This window comes from Pelophylax lessonae (genome assembly GCF_965119305.1).
Source record: "Pelophylax lessonae genome assembly, chromosome: 12".
In the NCBI taxonomy this organism is placed as follows: Eukaryota; Metazoa; Chordata; class Amphibia; order Anura; family Ranidae; genus Pelophylax; species Pelophylax lessonae.
The window spans coordinates 132,292,235-132,312,973 of record NC_138779.1 but is presented as its reverse complement, the minus strand read 5'-3'; the positions used below and the strand labels follow the sequence as shown (position 1 = coordinate 132,312,973).

The 20,739-nt window shown below is 53.1% G+C and overlaps 1 protein-coding gene across 1 annotated transcript in view; it reads right to left on the bottom strand.

Moving 5' to 3' along the window:
- Positions 1–20,120, bottom strand: part of KMT2A (lysine methyltransferase 2A) — a 342,071-nt gene extending 321,951 nt beyond the window's left edge. The window contains exon 1 of the mRNA XM_082273407.1: positions 19,610–20,120. Within this exon, the coding sequence (XP_082129533.1) occupies positions 19,610–19,981 (372 nt within the window). The 5' untranslated portion in view covers positions 19,982–20,120. The remainder of the gene's footprint in view (positions 1–19,609) is intronic.
- Positions 20,121–20,739: the final 619 nt, after the last annotated feature.

The window sequence follows — 20,739 nt, the reverse complement described above, 5'->3', positions numbered from 1 at the left end:
TACCGAGTCCAGAATCATTCCCAGGTAGGGAAGACGAACCGACGGACTCAGCGTCGACTTTGGAAAATTTATCGTCCAACCAAACTCCTGTAGAGTTTGCATCGTGACAGACAGGTCCTCCTCCAGACCCTGGCTGGTCGCAGACCGAACCAGGATGTCGTCTAGATACCCCAGGACAGAAATGCCCTGGGCCCTCAACAATGCCAGAACCGGTGCAAGCACCTTGGTGAAGACCCGCGGAGCCGAGGCGAGACCAAAAGGTAACGCCACGAACTGGTAGTGATCCTCCGCAATGGCGAATCGAAGGTACCTCTGGTGACCTTCGAAAATGGGGATGTGAAGGTACGCATCCTTCAAATCGATGGAGGCCATGAATTCCCCCGGAACCAGGGCAGCCACCACCGACCGCAGGGATTCCATGCGGAACTTGCGAACCCGCACAGAGCGGTTCAGAGCCTTCAAGTCCAGAATTGGACGAACCTTGCCCTCCTTCCTGGGCACGGTGAACAGATTGGAATAAAACCCCCGAAATCTGTCCCGATGAGGCACCGGAACCACCACTCCCTGAGCCCTCAGGTCCCGCACCGCCAGGTGCAGGTCCCGCAAACGCTCTGGAGACAGTTGAAGATTTGAGGGAAAAAATCTGCTCTCCGGCCGAGAGAGAAACTCGATCTTGTAACCAGATCGAACGATTTCCTGAACCCATCTGTCCCGCACACGGGCCAACCAGGGCTGAAGAAAACCGAGCAAGCGTCCCCCCACCCCAAAACTGGGTGAGGGCGCCCCTTCAGGCCGCACTGTTATGGGCTGCAGATCCGGATTGGCCGGACTTCTGTTTACCAGACCAGGGCTTCTTCTGAGAGCCTTGACCTTTGAACGGCTTGCCCTTGTAGTGCGGCCGAAAGGCACGAAAAGACCCCTGAGGGGGCCGAAAATTAGCATGCTTCTTCCCAGAAGCCCCCTTAGCTTTGGGGAAATGGGGCAAGAGAGTGCTCTTACCCCCGGTGATCCCCTTAATCAACACATCCAGGGACTCCCCAAAAAGGCGAGACCCATCATAAGGTAGATTGGCTAAGGTCTTACGTGAAGACTGGTCCACCGACCAACATTTTAACCAAATCAGGCGGCGAGACAACACCGCCACACTGTGCACACGTGCAGCCAACGGAACCAGGTCCAGGTCCGCATCACACAGATACATGACACCCTGGTGGATTTGATCCACCATATCCAGGGTCGCCGGTGAGGCCGAATCGGCCACTAGGACGCGCCTAAGCATCTGCGTCCAACTTGCGATCGCCTGGGCCGCCATGAGAGAAGCAAACAGAGCCTTAAGCATAGAACCCGTAACAGAATAAGTATGACGGGTAAGAGACTCCAGTCTCCTATCCGTGGCGTCACGGAACACCGGGGAATCCTCTGCAGGAATCGCAGTGGCTTTGTTTAAAACCGCAATTGCGTGATCCACTGGGGGTGGCACACACCACCTTTCATCAGTGGAAGGTGAAAAAGGATAACGCAGCTTGAATCTACTTGGTACAGCAAAAGGTTTGCGTAGATTGCGCCATTGTTCCTTAACAGCGCGCTGAAAATCATCATTGCAGGGAAAAACCTGCGGCGTCCTGCGTTTTCTCTGCGTCCCATAAGCCGCCAAGGCGGCGGGGGGACACACCTCATCCTGCAAACGCAGCGTTTGCTTTATGGAAGCAATCAACTCATCCATGATTGCAAGCTCTTCAGGCGAGCCAGGGGGAGAATTATCAACCCCCTCAACATCAGCCTCCACCTCAGACCCTATTAGATCAAGAGAGGAGCGGGACCCCGATAAGGAGGCCCCTGCCATAACAGCCCTATCACCCTCACCCTCAGAATCAGAGGAAAGAGCAACTCTGGGCCTTTTAGTAGATTGAGCAGCCACCAGCATCTGCACCTGAGCAGCAAGGCCAGCCACAATAGTGGCCAAATCCCCCCCTGGAGGGGAGACAGCGGTCCCCTGGCTTTCCACCAAGGCTGTAGGAAATTTTCCCTCCTGAGAGTCCATTGCCCCTGTAATGCCAGACAACAAAGGGTTAACTGCCCCTTTTAAGCAAGCGCGGCAAGCGCAGCCCACCGCACCACACTCAGCACAATAAGACCCCCACAGGGAATATGCAAACTGAACACAGGCAATGGATAGCAAGAACAGAAGGGTAAAACCTGAGGAGACCCTCGCCGCTGCTGCTGCCTCGATCGGTGTTCCAGGAAAGAGGAAGTGATGCTGCCAGGGCGCTCTATGTAAGCCTATGGAGGCTACAAGAAAATGGCCGCCATGCATGTAAAACATGCGGCCGGAGCGAGTGTAGGCAAAATGGCGCCGTTTGGCGCCGAAACCGCCGCTCCACAGTGCAGTAAAAAACACACATTACATTCCAGTATCAGAATACATGTCAGATCGCCGCAGCGATCGCTGTACAGTGCCCAAACATGCCAAAAAACATGCCCCACAGCACACAGCTTCACACACTGATCAGCCTGACACAGACAGTGTCACACATCTCCCCCCCCCCCCCCCTTGCAGCCCACAGCATGCAGCCGAGAGATAGGGAGACAAGCAGTGTGATTAAAGGCAGGTTACACAGTCCCAGACTGACACCCCCCCAGACAGACAGGTCCCCACATAAATACACTTACCTCACATGGCGTGGGGAACCCGCACAGGCGAACAAGCCGCTGCACATGCGGCAGGGAGAGTCGCATTCAAGACGCACAAAATGGGGGTTAAGAAACCGCACAGCGTCCAGTGAGGTAGCCACCTCACCAATCATCCCTGCACCGAACAGGGATGGGTCGTTCACTGTGCCAGGAGCGTTACCTGGCTGAACGCTCGAAGGCAGACTGGGAAGCCACTGACCCACGACCTGCGATCAGGGGGATCAGCCCGAGACCCAGTCTGCATGATCCTCTTCGTCCGAAGAACTAACTAATGCTGACAAAAATAACAGTAAAGTAAAGGTAGAGAGAAAAACTCAAACAAAATATTAAAAAGAAGAAAGAGTCTGGGACAGAAAGTCCCAGCACAGAGAGAGCCAGCCACTCCTGACAAGCTAGACATTAAAACTGAGATATGGTTGCAGGAAGTAGGAGGGTATTGACTGAGGGGACCACCCCTTGAGGGTGGGATATGTTAAAAGCTTTATTGTTAACATATTCTGTTGCCTAGCTACTCCTTCGGAGCAAAGTCTAATACCCCATATGTGACGAATATGAAGAGGCGGCGACTGTCGGAGGACGTAAGAGAAATTCCATTTAAAAAGAAACCATTGCCAGAGATCCCAGCAAGAAACTAGGTCCTTACTCCTGACTAGGCAGAAAAAAAAAACTGAAAACCTATAGCAGGAAGTGAAGAGTATACTCCCAGGGACTGCCCCATAGGAGTGCTCAAGCTTTTTTCTCTGTCAAGTGTCCTACTCCTGTAGGGGGCAGTATACCCTACGGTCAAGAAGATTAAGTTATGTGCCTGTCAATGAACGAAAGAGAAATGCAGCTTATTTTTCTGGAACTGGAATGAAGTAGAACTGCAAGCACTAGTGTGAACTATGCCATAGAACACCATGTAACCTACTTTCTACGCGCTTTGGATACAGAAACAAGCACTGGAATGCATGTGGTGTGAACTAGCCCTCATAGATCCAGTGGAGTCCAAGACCTACCCAATATTAGCTGTGTGGTCATCTTATGGTTGGTGGTAATAATGTTATGGCTGCTCACAGTGTATACTCCACTTTACAGGATCCAACATTCCCATGAGTTATACTAAATCCATATCAAAGCCATCATGATGTACAGTTCATCTCAGGAGGAGCAATGAAACTTCAGACACAAAGCTAGATAGAGAGTTGAAATATAAAATTGCATTTATGACTGCTCACAGTTCACCTGCCAAAGATTTCAGTCCCAGCCAATCTTGTGATTTACGCACTTTTGCCACAATGTATAGCCAGAAGGATCACGTTACTATTTCCAAAGTCAACTTCAACCCAATGGTACAGAACTGATGATGCTGATATATTGTCGGACACACAAACACCGTGAACAGAAAAGTGATGCATCACAAGGCTTCAAGAATAACATATATGCCAAACACTTTCACAGAGCATTTTCAAATAGAAACCGTGATCACTTCTATAGACATCAGATACATCACTTATATATACAGTTTAAGTGGTTTTAAAAGCACAAAGTTTTTTTTTTTTACTTTAAGGTAAAAAAAACACCTGCCTGCAGCTCCTCCCCCAGCCCCCCAAATACTTACCTGAGCTTGATCACGATCCCGTGATATGCACGAGAGCAAAGGCTCTTTCCCTCCTCAATGTCTTAGAGACTGCAGCTAGAGTCATTAGCTCCTACTGCTGTCAATCACATCCAATAATGAGGGAGCAGGGGCAGAGACAAGCTTATGGACACAGAGGTGGGCTCGGGACATAGTATGCACGAGTGCCCCCATAAGAAGTGGCTTGCTATGGAGACAATTGGGGGACTTGGAAGAGCAAGCACCAGAAGGGGACAAGAGAAAAGCGGGTAGGTTAAACAAGAGACTGCACAATCACCTTAAAGCGGAACTGCACCCATAAGTGGAAGTTCCGCTTTAAGGGCTTGCTCCCCGCTCCTCCTAAACAATTGACACTTTTGAGGAGCAGGCATCCAATTTTGACAGGTACCCGCTTTCCACTTACATTCGCAGCAGCTCAGAAAGCATACCCTGCTTTGGCAAATCACTTCGCCGCCATATTGATGACGACAAGGGCCTCTTCCTGAAAACCCTGGGCGGTGCTTGTGGGGGGTCTGTGAGCAGGGACTTCTTGGAATCTGAAAGCCCCCTTTAAAAAGGCCCTCCCAATGTGGATGAGTACAGGGTACATACCCCTACTCATTCACCCAAAAAAGTGCCAAAAATAAATACTAGGGATGCACCAAAATGAAAATTCTGGGCCGAAACCGAAAATGCAGGATGCCCTTGGCCGAAAACCGAAAATTACTTTTTCCCCAAGCGGGGAGCGGCCGCTAACTAGAACTATGTGAGCGCTTCACTTCCCTGTCAGCGGAGATACATGCCTGACAGGGAAGTGAAGGCTCACATAGTTACAGCAATTAGCGGCCGCTCCCCCCGCCCGGTGTCAGGTCAGTTCTCATTCACACACAGTCCCGCTGACAGGGAAGGATCACATAGTTCTATCTATTAGCGGCCGCTCGCCCCGCCCTCCCGCCTGGTATGTCCCTTCATTCATGCACAGATCGTAGTAGTAGGGACGTCATCGAGAGGCGGGCGGCCAGCCAGAGGCAGGACTTTTAAAACCTGCCCTGCACTGCACCCTCCTCCTTCCTCACGGTGGCCATATTAATTTCGGCAATGTTAACCCATTATCGGCCAAAATGGGATAGGCTCATTTTCTGCCGATAATTTCGGTGGCCGAAATTTCGGTGCATCCCTAATAAATACAGTACAGTGTTTTTTTTTTTACAAAGTCCTTTATTAAAAATGAAGAATGTCCCCCATCGTAGCTCTAATGCTGGGGTCTTCAAACTATGGCCCTCCAGTTGTTCAGGAACTACAATTCCCATCATGCCTAGTCATGTCTGTGAATGTCAAGAGTTTTACAATGCCTCAAAGGATGTGTAGTTCAGCAACAGCTGGAAGGCCGTAAGTTTGAGGATGGCTTTGTCCAGTTCTTCTCCCTCCGCTGAGGTCTTCTTCCTCAGCTGTCTTCTGATGCTAGCACCCACAGTTGTGACAGATCCATGCTCTGCCGGTTCTTGTATAGTCATGGGGTGTGACGTCATCCAGAGATTCCACCCCTTCTGACGTCACTGCCTGGGGCATAATGGGGGGTTGGGGTGGTGGCATCACAAGGGAGCGGGGTCTCCGGATGGCGTCACTGAATGGCCACGCCACATGGCTATATAAGAACTGGCAGACGACAGCGATGACCACTGCGGGGGCCAGCGGCGAAGTACACAGCAAGCGGAGGAAAAGACCGGAGGAAGAAGGCACGTTAATGCTACGACGGGGGACAGAATTCACTTTTAGGCCCCTTTCACACTAGTGCGACTTGTCCCGCGATTTTGGACCGCAAAAATCGCATGACAAGTCAGTTTTCCATTATTTTCAATGAGCCCCATTCATATCAGTGCGTTTTGAAGTCGCACCAACTTCAAAGTAGTTCCTGCACTACTTTGCCACGATTTTAATGCGTTTTGAGGCATATAGCCTTGCCATTGCTTTCAAAATCGCGTCAAAATCGCGCCGCATAAGTGTGAAAGGGGCCTTAATGAAGGACTTGTCTCTTGTTTTTATTTACGCTGGGTTTTTTTTTGGGGGGGGTGCGACAAAAAAAATAAATAAAAAAAAAATAAAAAAAACTCATTCACATGGGGATGCCGGAATCTGGGAGCCCCCTTATTAAAGGGGCTTCCAGATTTCGATAAGCCCCCTGCCCGCAGACAACCACTGGCCAGGATTATCGGGTAGAGGTCCTTGTCACTATGCCTCAAAGCACCCCGCCCCCATGTTGAGAGTATGTTGTCTGGTATGGTCCAAAAGGGGGGGGCACGCTCGCTCCTCCCCTATCCCCACCTTCCTGGCCTGCATGATCAGATAGGGGTCTGGTATAGATTTTGTGGGGGCCTAAGGGCAGGGACATATATCAATTCTGCACAGTATGAAAAGTATATGCCACGTAAAGTAAATCTGCTACATGAATGCCTTTAATGAATACCCCCCCCCCCCCATTACTAGATCAAAAACAATAAGTGGCGAAATAGGTGGGGAGTCACAGACACTGACTACCAACGAGCAGCAAGGTGGTACACAAGGCACTGAAGGTGGCATGACACCTAGTGCAACTGCAAAGGGGGGTAAAGCACAAAACTGGGTGCCAATGCAAGGTGGGGGTGCATGACACTGCAAACATTGGGGCAAAAAACACCAAGTGCCAATGCAAGGGCCACCCCCTCCACACAAAACACAGAGTGCCACTACAAATGGGGGGGCGGGAGAGCACCACACCCAGCGCCACGGCAAGGGGGGCGCGGGAGAGCACCACACCCAGCGCCACTGCAGGGGGGGGGCGGAGAGCACCACACCCAGCGCCACTGCAAGGGGGGGCGCGGGAGAGCACCACACCCAGCGCCACTGCAAGGGGGGGAGGGGGCGGGAGAGCACCACACCCAGCGACACTGCAAGGGGGGGCCTGGGAGAGCACCACACCCAGCGCCACTGCAAGGGGGGGCGCGGGAGAGCACCACACCCAGCGCCACTGCAAGGGGGGGAGGGGGCGGGAGAGCACCACATCCAGCGCCACTGCAAGGGGGGGCGGGAGAGCACCACACCCAGCGCCACTGCAAGGAGGGGGCGCGGGAGAGCACCACATACCCAGTGCCACTGCAAGGAGGGGGCGCGGGAGAGCACCACATACCCAGTGCCACTGCAAGGAGGGGGCGCGGGAGAGCACCACATACCCAGTGCCACTGCAAGGAGGGGGCGCGGGAGAGCACCACATACCCAGTGCCACTGCAAGGAGGGGGCGCGGGAGAGCACCACATACCCAGTGCCACTGCAAGGAGGGGGCGCGGGAGAGCACCACATACCCAGTGCCACTGCAAGGAGGGGGCGCGGGAGAGCACCACATACCCAGTGCCACTGCAAGAGCCACGCTCCCCACACAAAACACAGAGTGCCACTGCAAGGGGGGGGGGAAGAGTAGAACATCCAGTGCAACTGCAAGGGGGGGGGTGGGGAGAGCACCACACCCAGTGCCACTACAGGGGGGGGTGGGGAGAGCACCACACCCAGTGCCACTACAAGGGGGGGGTGGGGAGAGCACCACACCCAGTGCCACTACAAGGGGGGGGTGGGGAGAGCACCACACCCAGTGCCACTACAAGGGGGGGGGTGGGGAGAGCACCACACCCAGTGCCACTACAAGGGGGGGTAGGAGAGCACCACACCCAGTGCCACTACAAGGGGGGGTAGGAGAGCACCACACCCAGTGCCACTACAAGGGGGGGGTAGGAGAGCACCACACCCAGTGCCACTACAAGGGGGGGGGTAGGAGAGCACCACACCCAGTGTCACTGCAAAGGAGCAGGAGTACACTAGTGCTAGTACAACACCAAGTTTCATTTGGGGATGGAGCGCAACACCAAGTGACATTGCGAATGAAGAAAGCAAAACACTGAGTGCAGGGAAGGGGGGGGGGGAGAGGCACGACACGAGAGACAGCGCAAGGGGAGGGGGTGGAGAGGCACGACACCGAGGGCCAGCACAAAGGGGGGGGGGGTGGAGAGACACGACACCGAGGGCCAGCGCAAGGGGAAGGGGGAGAGGCACGACACCGAGGGCAAGAGGGAGAGGCACGACACCGAGGGCCAGCGCAAGGGGAAGGGGGAGAGGCACGACACAGAGGGCCAGCGCAAGGGGAAGGGGGAGAGGCACGACACAGAGGGCCAGCGCAAGGGGGAGAGGCACGACACAGAGGGCCAGCGCAAGGGGAAGGGGGAGAGGCACGACACAGAGGGCCAGCGCAAGGGGAAGGGGGAGAGGCACGACACAGAGGGCCAGCGCAAGGGGAAGGGGGAGAGGCACGAAACCGAGGGCCAGCGCAAGGGGAAGGGGGAGAGGCACGAAACCGAGGGCCAGCGCAAGGGGAAGGGGGAGAGGCACGAAACCGAGGGCCAGCGCAAGGGGAAGGGGGAGAGGCACGAAACCGAGGGCCAGCGCAAGGGGAAGGGGGAGAGGCACGACACCGAGGGCCAGCGCAAGGGGAAGGGGGAGAGGCACGACACCGAGGGCCAGCGCAAGGGGGGGGGGGAGAGGCACGACACCGAGGGCCAGCGCAAGGGGAGGGAGGGGGAAGGCACGACACCGAGGGCCAGCGCAAGGGGAGGGAGGGGGAAGGCACGACACCGAGGGCCAGCGCAAGGGGAGGGAGGGGGAAGGCACGACACCGAGGGCCAGCGCAAGGGGAGGGAGGGGGAAGGCACGACACCGAGGGCCAGCGCAAGGGGAGGGAGGGGGAAGGCACGACACCGAGGGCCAGCGCAAGGGGAGGGAGGGGGAAGGCACGACACCGAGGGCCAGCGCAAGGGGAGGGAGGGGGAAGGCACGACACCGAGGGCCAGCGCAAGGGGAGGGAGGGGGAAGGCACGACACCGAGGGCCAGCGCAAGGGGAGGGAGGGGGAAGGCACGACACCGAGGGCCAGCGCAAGGGGAGGGAGGGGGAAGGCACGACACCGAGGGCCAGCGCAAGGGGAGGGAGGGGGAAGGCACGACACCGAGGGCCAGCGCAAGGGGAGGGAGGGGGAAGGCACGACACCGAGGGCCAGCGCAAGGGGAGGGAGGGGGAAGGCACGACACCGAGGGCCAGCGCAAGGGGAGGGAGGGGGAAGGCACGACACCGAGGGCCAGCGCAAGGGGAGGGAGGGGGAAGGCACGACACCGAGGGCCAGCGCAAGGGGAGGGAGGGGGAAGGCACGACACCGAGGGCCAGCGCAAGGGGAGGGAGGGGGAAGGCACGACACCGAGGGCCAGCGCAAGGGGAGGGAGGGGGAAGGCACGACACCGAGGGCCAGCGCAAGGGGAGGGAGGGGGAAGGCACGACACCGAGGGCCAGCGCAAGGGGAGGGAGGGGGAAGGCACGACACCGAGGGCCAGCGCAAGGGGAAGGGGGAGAGGCACGACACCGAGGGCCAGCGCAAGGGGAAGGGGGAGAGGCACGACACCGAGGGCCAGCGCAAGGGGAAGGGGGAGAGGCACGACACCGAGGGCCAGCGCAAGGGGAAGGGGGAGAGGCACGGCACCAAGGGCCAGCGCAAGGGGAAGGGGGAGAGGCACGACACCGAGGGCCAGCGCAAGGGGAAGGGGGAGAGGCACGACACTGAGGGCCAGTGCAAGGGGAGGGGGGTGAGAGGCACGAAACTGAGGGCCAGCGCAAGGGGAAGGGGGAGAGGCACGACACCGAGGGCCAGCGCAAGGGGAAGGGGGAGAGGCATGACACCGAGGGCCAGTGCAAGGGGAAGAGGCACGACACCGAGGGCCAGCGCAAGGGGAAGGGGGAGAGGCACGACACCGAGGGCCAGCGCAAGGGGAAGGGGGAGAGGCATGACACCGAGGGCCAGTGCAAGGGGAAGAGGCACGACACCGAGGGCCAGCGCAAGGGGAAGGGGGAGAGGCTAAACACAGAGGGACAGCGCAAGGGGGGGGGGGAGAGGCTAAACACCGAGGGACAGCGCAAGGGGAGGGGGGGGGAAGGCACGACACCGAGGGCCATCGCAAGGGGGGGGCATGACACCGAGGGCCAGGGCAGGGGGGGGGGGGGAGAAGCACGACACCGAGGGCCAGCGCAAGGAGGAGGGGGAGGCACAACACCGGATGTAAATGCAAGGTGTAAGGGGGGGGCACAACAGTGGGTGCCAATGAAAAGACGGGAGGGGGGTGGTTGGCTGGGGAACAAAACACTGACAGAGCATATGAGCAATACTGGACTATACTTTTACATGCCAACATTTATGTACATTTTTTTCCCAGGTTCAAGGTTCTAGCAAATGGGAATATTTACACTGGGACTGGATTTGGACTGAGACTAGGTTGACTCAAGATCTCCTATACGTTAAAATGTATGCTGTAATTAAAAAAAGGTTAAGAAATGCTACTCCGGAGGATTTTACGTAGCAAAACTAGATCACCACCACAATACACATGGTTTCAAGAGCTAATTTTAAAGCAATTTTAAGGACATGTAGGGCAAAAATAATAACCAAAGATGCCACAAAAAAGGCATCAAACGTGTCCAACATTTTCCAGCATGACAAAGGCATAGAGCAAGAAAGGAAATGGCAAGTTCTTTCTCAACACTCAGACAGCAGCTGCTCTTCTGCCGCCAAAACAAAGCCCCCCTCATTATGTCCAAAGCACAATAAGAAGTGTTTAGCCCACTCCACACATTCTATGCTTGCCGTCCTGCACTATACATATCAGAACATACAACATACTTCCCTGTCGTAATAAAACACACAAATTTATACTAGCACCAGAACGAAACTGATCTAGAATACCCATAAAACTGGATGTGACAAGCAGTAATACACAAGTCATTTACAGTAAGCAATGGAGTAAAAAAGCACGCTGTTACAGGGACACACCCCTTCTCTGTAAGCAGGAAAACAGAATCCAGCACCTTCAGAGTGACAGAAATCCCCCATGACATTTCCTCCACTGATAGCAAAGACCTAATTTACCAGTATAAACTCTATAGATAGCCCTACATTAGGAGGGGAGGTCAAAACGTACGGTTGTACACAGCACAAACCCTGGCACATTGCAGGAAAAAACAGCTCAAGCCTCTAGTATACACATGAGTAATAAAGAAGACATTCCCCCAGAGAACCGCTGCATGTTTGGAACAAGACAGCAAACGCACCGTCTTAAAGACGATGCATGTGACGCATTTAATTGCAGCATAAGAAATCAGATAAAAAAAAAAACAGGATTGTAATTCATATATCCTTCCACATATAGGCAGAACATTTTCAGACCCAGCTGCCTCCATCAGAAAGCCAGGACTGCTAGAAGGGTGACATTAGAAGGAAGAATAGCAGTGCATGTATGATGGCAGTGTGATGCAGACACACCCCCCTCACTTATAGGAGAGCTCTGTCCTAGCTGCACACCGCCATACACCACATTACAAACATTACTACAGCCACCTAGCAAAGCTAATGCCCCCACCCCCCAGAGGATTTAATCTCAGGCAACACACCACAAATAAAGGAGCATGCCAATGAGCACAATACGCAGCCATCAAACCAGAGCATTATGGTACGCAGCACATATTGTGACAAGCTCAGTCTTACAGGATGTCATATTAACCTCACCTGAGGGGACTCCACTTCTCCCTTCATCCATACTGCAATCAGAAACCTGCAGTGTCTCCACATGGCATCACTCATTTGTATTCTCCCAGCTGTCACCCTGCATCTATAACTTTGCCAAGCCATAAAAGTTCACCTTGGAGCCTACAGATCTGCAGTACCCCTAAACAGCTCTGCTTCCATCACTTCTCTTCTAAGACCCCCATCTGCCCAATCCCCCCGTGTCCCTCCATCATCCCTTCTATTACTTCTATACCAATGTCCCCCCATCACCCCCTCTATTACTTTTGTACCAACATCCCTTATATTACTTCTGCACCAATGTCCCTCCATCTTCCCCTCTATTACTTCTGTACCAATGTACCTCCATCATCCCCTCTATTACTTCTGTACCAATGTTTCTCCATCTTCCCTTCTATTACTTCTGTACGAACGTCCCTCCAACTTCCCTTCTAATACTTCTGTACCAATGTCCCTCCATCATCCCCTCTATTACTTCTGTACCAATGTCCCTCCATCATCCCTTCTATTACTTCTGTACCAATGTCCCTCCATCATCCCCTCTATTATTTCTGTACCAATGTCCCTCCATCATCCCTTCTATACCAATGTCCCTCCATCATCCCCTCTATTACTTCTATACCAATGACCCCCCATCACCCCCTCTATTACTTTTGTACCAACATCCCTTATATTACTTCTGTACCAATGTCCCTCCATCATCCCCTCTATTACTTCTGTACCAATGTCCCTCCATCATCCCTTCTATTACTTCTGTACCAATGTCCCTCCATCATCCCCTCTATTACTTCTATACCAATGACCCCCCATCACCCCCTCTATTACTTTTGTACCAACATCCCCTCTATTACTTCTGTACCAATGTCCCTCCATCATCCCCTCTATTACTTCTGTACCAATGTCCATCCATCTTCCCTTCTGTACCAATGTCCCTCCATCATCCCTTCTATTACTTCTTTACCAATGTCCATCCATCTTCCCTTCTATTACTTCTGTACCAATGTCCCTCCATCATCCCTTCTATTACTTCTGTACCAATGTCCCTCCATCATCCCCTCTATTACTTCTGTACCAATGTCCCTCCAGCATCTCCTCTATTACTTCTGTACCATTGTCCCTCCATCATCCCTTCCATTACTTCTGTACCAATGTCCATCCATTATCCCCTCTATTACTTCTGTACCAATGTCCCTCCATCATCCCTTCTATTACTTCTTTACCAATGTCCCTCCATCATCCCCTCTATTACTTCTATACCAATGACCCCCCATCACCCCCTCTATTACTTCTGTACCAATGTCCCTCCATCATCCCCTCTATTACTTCTATACCAATGACCCCCCATCACCCCCTCTATTACTTTTGTACCAACATCCCTTATATTACTTCTGTACCAATGTCCCTCCAGCATCCCTTCTATTACTTCTCTACCAATGTCCCTCCATCATCCTTTCTATTACTTCTGTACCAATGTCCCTCCATCTTCCCCCTCTATTACTTCTGTACCAATGTCCCTCCATCATCCCTTCTATTACTTCTGTACCAATGTCCCTCCATCTTCCCTTCTATTACTTCTGTACAAATGTCCCTCCATCATCCCTTCTATTACTTCTATACCAATGTCCCTCCACCTTCCCTTCTATTACTTCTGTACCAATGTCCCTCCATCATCCCTTCCATTACTTCTGTACCAATGTCCCTCCATCATCCCTTCTATTACTTCTGTACCAATGTCCCTCCATCATCCCCTCTATTACTTCTGTACCAATGTCCCTCCATCTTCCCTTCTATTACTTCTTTACCAATGTCCCTCCATCTTCCCTTCTATTACTTCTTTACCAATGTCCCTCCATCTTCCCTTCTATTACTTCTGTACCAATGTCCCTCCAGCATCTCCTCTATTACTTCTGTACCAATGTCCCATCATCATCCCTTCTATTACTTCTGTACCAATGTCCCTCCATTATCCCCCTCTATTACTTCTGTACCAATGTCCCTCCATCATCCCTGCTATTACTTCTGTAGCCAATGTCCTTCCATCTTCCCCCTCTATTACTTCTGTACCAATGTCCCTCCATCATCCCTTCTATTACTTCTGTACCAATGTCCCTCCATCTTCCCTTCTATTACTTCTGTACCAATGTCCCTCCATCTTCCCTTCTATTACTTCTGTACCAATGTCCCTCCATCATCCCTTCTATTACTTCTATACCAATGTCCCTCCACCTTCCCTTCTATTACTCCTGTACCAATGTCCCTCCATCATCCCCCTCTATTACTTCTGTACCAATGTCCCTCCACCTTCCCTTCTATTACTTCTGTACCAATGTCCCTCCATCATCCCTTCTATTACTTCTGTACCAATGTCCCTCCATCTTCCCTTCTATTACTTCTGTAACAATGCCCCTCCATCATCCCCTCTATTACTTCTGTATTAATGTACCTCCATCATCCCCTCTATTACTTCTGTACCAATGTCCCTCCATCATCCCTTCTTAACTTCTATACCAATGTCCCTCCATCGTCCCCTCTATTACTTCTATACCAATGTCCATCCATCATCCCCTCTATTACTTCTATACCAATGTCCCTCCATCATCCCTTCTATACCAATGTCCCTCCATCATACCCTCTATTACTTCTGTACAAATGTCCCTCTATCATCCCTTCTATTATTTCTGTACCAATGTCCATTCATCATCCCCTCTATTACTTCTGTACCAATGTCCCTCCAGCATCCCATATATTACTTCTGTACCAATGTCCCTCCATCATCCCTTCTATTACTTCTGTACCAATGTCCCTCCATCATCCCCCCTCTATTACTTCTGTACCAATGTCCCTCCATCTTCCCTTCTATTACTTCTGTACCAATGTCCCTCCATCTTCCCTTCAATTACTTCTGTACCAATGTCCCTCCATCATCCTCTCTATTACTTATGTACCAATGTCCCTCCATCATCCCTTCTATACCAATGTCCCTCCATCATCCCTTCTATACCAATGTCCCTCCCATCATCCCCTCTATACCAATGTCCCTCCCATCATCCCCTCTATTACTTCTGTACCAATGTACCTCCATCATCCCTTCTATTACTTGTATACCAATGTCCCTCCATCATCCCTTCTACTATTTCTGTACCAATGTCCCACCATCATCACTTCTATTACTTCAATACCAATGTCCCTCCCATCATCTCTTTTATTACTTCTATACCAATGTCCCTCCATCATCCCCTCTATTACTTCTTTACCAATGTCCCTCCATCATCCCTTGCATTACTTCTATACCAATGTCCCGCCAGCATCCCTTCCTTACTTCAGTACCAATACCCCTCCAGCATCCCTTCCTTACTTCTGTATGAATGCCTCGTCATCACCCCCTCTATTACTGCTATACCTATCCCCCCCCCCCCCGTCATCCCTTTTATTACCTCTGTACCAATGTCCCTCCGTCATCCCTTCTATTGCAAAATGTCCCTCCATCATCCCCTTGATTACTTCTATACCAATGTCCCTCCATCATCCCTTCTATTAATTCTATACCAATGTCCCTCCAGCATCCCTTCTATTAATTCTATACCAATGTCCCTCCAGCATCCCTTCTATTACTTCTATACCAATGTCCCTCCATCATCCCCTCTATTATTGCTGTACCAATGTCCAGTTTGGCCCTCCATCATCCCTTCTATTACTTCTATACCAATGTCCCCCCAGCATCCCTTCTATACCAATGTCCCTCCAGCATCCCTTCTATTACTTCAATACCAATGTTCCCCCAGCATCCCTTCTATAATAATGTCCCTCCATCATCCCTTTTATTACTTCTATACCAATGTCCCTCCATCATCCCTTTTATTACTTCTATACCAATGTCCCGCCAGCATCCCTGGATTACTTCTGTACCCATACCCCTCCATCATCCCTTCTATTACTTCTGTACGAATACCTCGTCATCACCCCCTCTATTACTGCTATACCAATCCCCCCGTCGTTCCTTTTATTACCTCTGTATCAATGTCCCTCCGTCATCCCTTCTATTGCAAAATGTCCCTCCATCATCCCTTCGATTACTTCTATACCAATGCCTCTCCAGCATCCCTTCTATTTATTCTTTACCAAATGTCCCTCCATCCTCCCCTCTATTACTTCTATACCAATGTCCCTCCATCTTCCCTTCGATTACTTCTATACCAATGTCACTCCATCATCCCCTCTATTATTGCTGTACCAATGTCCAGTTTGGCCCTCCATCATCCCTTATATTACTTCTATACCAATGTCCCTCCATCATCCCTTCTATTACTTCTATACCAATGTCCCTCCATCATCCCTTCTATTATTTCTATACCAATGTCCCTCCAGCATCCCTGGATTACTTCTGTACCAATACCCCTCCAGCATCCCTTCCTTACTTCTGTACCAATACCCCTCCAGCATCCCTTCCTTACTTCTGTACCAATGCCCCTCCATCATCCCTTCTATTACTTCTGTACGAATGCCTCGTCATCACCCCCTCTATTATTGCTATACCAATCCCCCCGTCATCCCTTTTATTAGCTCTGTACCAATGTCCCTCCGTCATCCCTTCTATTGCAAAATGTCCCTCCATCATCCCCTCGATTACTTCTATACCAATGCCTCTCCAGCATCCCTTCTATTTATTCTTTACCAATGTCCCCCCCAGCATCCCTTCTATACCAATGTCCCCCCAGCATCCCTTCTATACCAATGTCCCTCCAGCATCCCTTCTATTACTTCTGTTCCAAAGTCCCTCCATCATCCCTTCTATTACTTCTGTCCCAATGTCCATCCATCATCCCCCTCTATTACTTCTGTACAAATGTCCCTCCATCATCCCTTCTTTACCAAATGTCCCTCCATCATCCCCTCTATTATCGCTGTACCAATGTCCCGTTTGGCCCTCCGTCATCCCTTTTATTACTTCTATACCAATGTTCCAGGTGTCCCTCTTCACCCATCTCTTGTCCACCTGCCACCTTCAACATCAGGAGACTTATCCATGAACTCATTTGGAGCACATATCTGCACTACCCCTCCGCCCCCCAATTCTAGGCTCTCCTATCATCACCTCTATCTCAATGCTCTATAACCCCACCCCCCCCCCCCCTCCGGCCATCACTAGGCTTCTACACAATGCTGCCCCCCGCTTTCACTTCTGTCTCTACAATTCGTGTACCCCCCATCCAATCTGCCCCCCATACCCCATGTACCCCTCCTTCGGCATCACTTTACCCCCAGCATCCATCACTTCTGCACCTGTACTCCATGTACCCCTCCAGTATCACTTCTGCACTCATACCCTGTGCCACCCCCTCATCACTTCTGCACCCATACTCTATGGTGTACCACACCCCCTCAGCGTAACTTCTGCACCCATGCTCCATGATGTATCCCCTCCAGCATGAATTCTGCACCCATACTCCCATGACTCTATGGTGTACCTCACCCCCTCAGCATGACTTCTGCATCCATAACTCTATGTCCCCCCGTCCCCAGCACTTCTGCACCCATACTCCATGTATCTCCTGTCCCAGGCATGACTCCTCCCATACTCCATGTAGCCCCCCCATCATTTCTGCACCTATACCCCATGTACCCTCCCCTCATAACTTCTGCACCCATACTCCATGCCCCCTCCCCTCATCACTTCTGTACCCATACTCCATGCCCCCTCCCCTCATCACTTCTGCACCCATACTCCATGCCCCCTCCCCTCATCACTTCTGCACCCATACTCCATGCCCCCTCCCCTCATCACTTCTGCACCCATACTCCATGCCCCCTCCCCTCATCACTTCTGCACCCATACTCCATGCCCCCTCCCCTCATCACTTCTGCACCCATACTCCATGCCCCCTCCCCTCATCACTTCTGCACCCATACTCCATGCCCCCTCCCCTCATCACTTCTGCACCCATACTCCATGCCCCCTCCCCTCATCACTTCTGCACCCATACTCCATGCCCCCTCCCCTCATCACTTCTGCACCCATACTCCATGCCCCCTCCCCTCATCACTTCTGCACCCATACTCCATGCCCCCTCCCCTCATCACTTCTGCACCCATACTCCATGCCCCCTCCCCTCATCACTTCTGTACCCATACTCCATGCCCCCTCCCCTCATCACTTCTGCACCTATACCCCATGTACCCTCCCCTCATCACTTCTGCACCCATACTCCATGCCCCCTCCCCTCATCACTTCTGCACCCATACTCCATGCCCCCTCCCCTCATCACTTCTGTACCCATACTCCATGCTCCCTCCCCTCATCACTTCTGTACCCATACTCCATGCCCCCTCCCCTCATCACTTCTGCACCCATACTCCATGCCCCCTCCCCTCATCACTTCTGCACCCATACTCCATGCCCCCTCCCCTCATCACTTCTGCACCCATACTCCATGCCCCCTCCCCTCATCACTTCTGCACCCATACTCCATGCCCCCTCCCCTCATCACTTCTGTACCCATACTCCATGCTCCCTCCCCTCATCACTTCTGTACCCATACTCCATGCCCCCTCCCCTCATCACTTCTGCACCCATACTCCATGCCCCCTCCCCTCATCACTTCTGCACCCATACTCCATGCCCCCTCCCCTCATCACTTCTGTACCCATACTCCATGCTCCCTCCCCTCATCACTTCTGTACCCATACTCCATGCCCCCTCCCCTCATCACTTCTGCACCCATACTCCATGCCCCCTCCCCTCATCACTTCTGCACCCATACTCCATGCCCCCTCCCCTCATCACTTCTGCACCCATACTCCATGCCCCCTCCCCTCATCACTTCTGTACCCATACTCCATGCTCCCTCCCCTCATCACTTCTGTACCCATACTCCATGCCCCCTCCCCTCATCACTTCTGCACCCATACTCCATGCCCCCTCCCCTCATCACTTCTGCACCCATACTCCATGCCCCCTCCCCTCATCACTTCTGCACCCATACTCCATGCCCCCTCCCCTCATCACTTCTGCACCCATACTCCAGGACTCTATGGTGTACCACACCCCCTCAGCATGACTTCTGCATCTGCACTCCATGTCCCCCTCCACTTCTGCACCCATATCCACCCCCCCCCCAGCACTTCTGCACCCATATCCACCCCCCCCCCAGCACTTCTGCACCCATATCCACCACCCCCCCCCCAGCACTTCTGCACCCATATCCACCCCCCCAAGCACTTCTGCACCCATATCCACCCCCCCCCCCAGCACTTCTGCACCCATATCCACCACCCCCCCCCCAGCACTTCTGCACCCATATCCACCCCCCCAAGCACTTCTGCACCCATATTCCATGTACCCCCTGCCCCCAGCACTTCTGCACCCATACTCCATTTACCCCCCCCCCCGCCCCATCGCTTCTGCACCCATAGTCCATGTTTGTACCCCCCCCCACATTACTTCTGCACCCATATTCCATGACTCCCCCCCACCATCATCACTTCTGCACCCATACTACATGTATGCACCCCCTCAGCATCCCTCCCCCTCCCCCATGTGATATGATGTATGATGAGGCACACATAGATGAACACATGGTCAGGGAGGTGTGCCCCCTCCCCCATGTTGTATGACTACAGATCCCAGCATGCCCCCCCCCTCCCTCGGTGAACACGCCCCCCTCCTCCTCCCCGCCATCCTCTCACCTCTCCGCTGCTCCCTCCGGACACGTCCCTGAACCGTCTCAGGTTGCTCCCGATGGTCACCGACACTTGCAGCGCCGCATCAAATCCGGGTCCAACCCCCATACAATCTCCGGGGCCCCCAGGGGCCACAGCGGCTCCGTGCGCAGCGCCAGCACTCCCGTCTGTTCCCAAAGCCATTCCCTCCTCCCTGACCACCGCCGTCACCCTGTGCCGGGCCCCCAGTCTGCGGCCAGTCCCGGGCCGGGCGGGGAAGCGCCACCGACAGCTGTGCGCCATTTTGTGTCCTGGGATCTTATTATCACCGCGGGCTGGAGAGCAACAGAGCGGGGCTGAGGGAGGAGAATGGGCGGCCCCGGAACATGCACGCCGCATAACACGTCTACGTCTCCCACACACAGTCCTATAGGAGATACATGAGCCCGGGCCTGGCTCAGGGGAAGGCCGGAAACATGACTGCTCACACGGCCGCCGCTCTGCATGCAGCGCTCACATCTCATCTATGCTCGGCCCCGGGCTCAGGAGGGGACGGGCCCCGGAATGCGCATGCTCGCTGCTTCCCTCGGCTTGTGTCATACAGGTAACTGCACAGCCAGCTCGGGGGCGCAACGTGCGATAATACAACACCGAGCGATAATCATTATGTCTGCTCATAGCGTACTGTGAGAGAAGGGGGAGGGGACATTCTATACACCCACACTTACTATGGCCTTTCCTCATTCATAGTATCAACCCACCCCCCTCTACAACACTGCCCCCTGGAGGAAACTACATTCACATCAGAGTCCCCCTTTATGTCAGAGTCTCACCTTCACATCAGAGTCCCCCTTTACATCACAAGCCCCCCATCATATCAGAGTCCCCCTTCATAATATAGTCAGTGGTGGGATTCAAAAATTTTAGTAACCAGTTCTGACTTTCAATGCAGGCGTGACCAGCGTGCCCTCTTCAATGCACAGTGACCAGAGTGCCCCCTTCAATGCAGCGAGACCAGCGTGCCCCCTTCAATGCAGAGAGACCAGAGTGCCGCCTTCAATGCAGTGACCAGCGTGCCCCCTTCAATGCACAGTGACCAGAGTGCCCCCTTTCAATGCACAGTGACCAGAGTGCCGCCTTCAATGCAGAGAGACCAG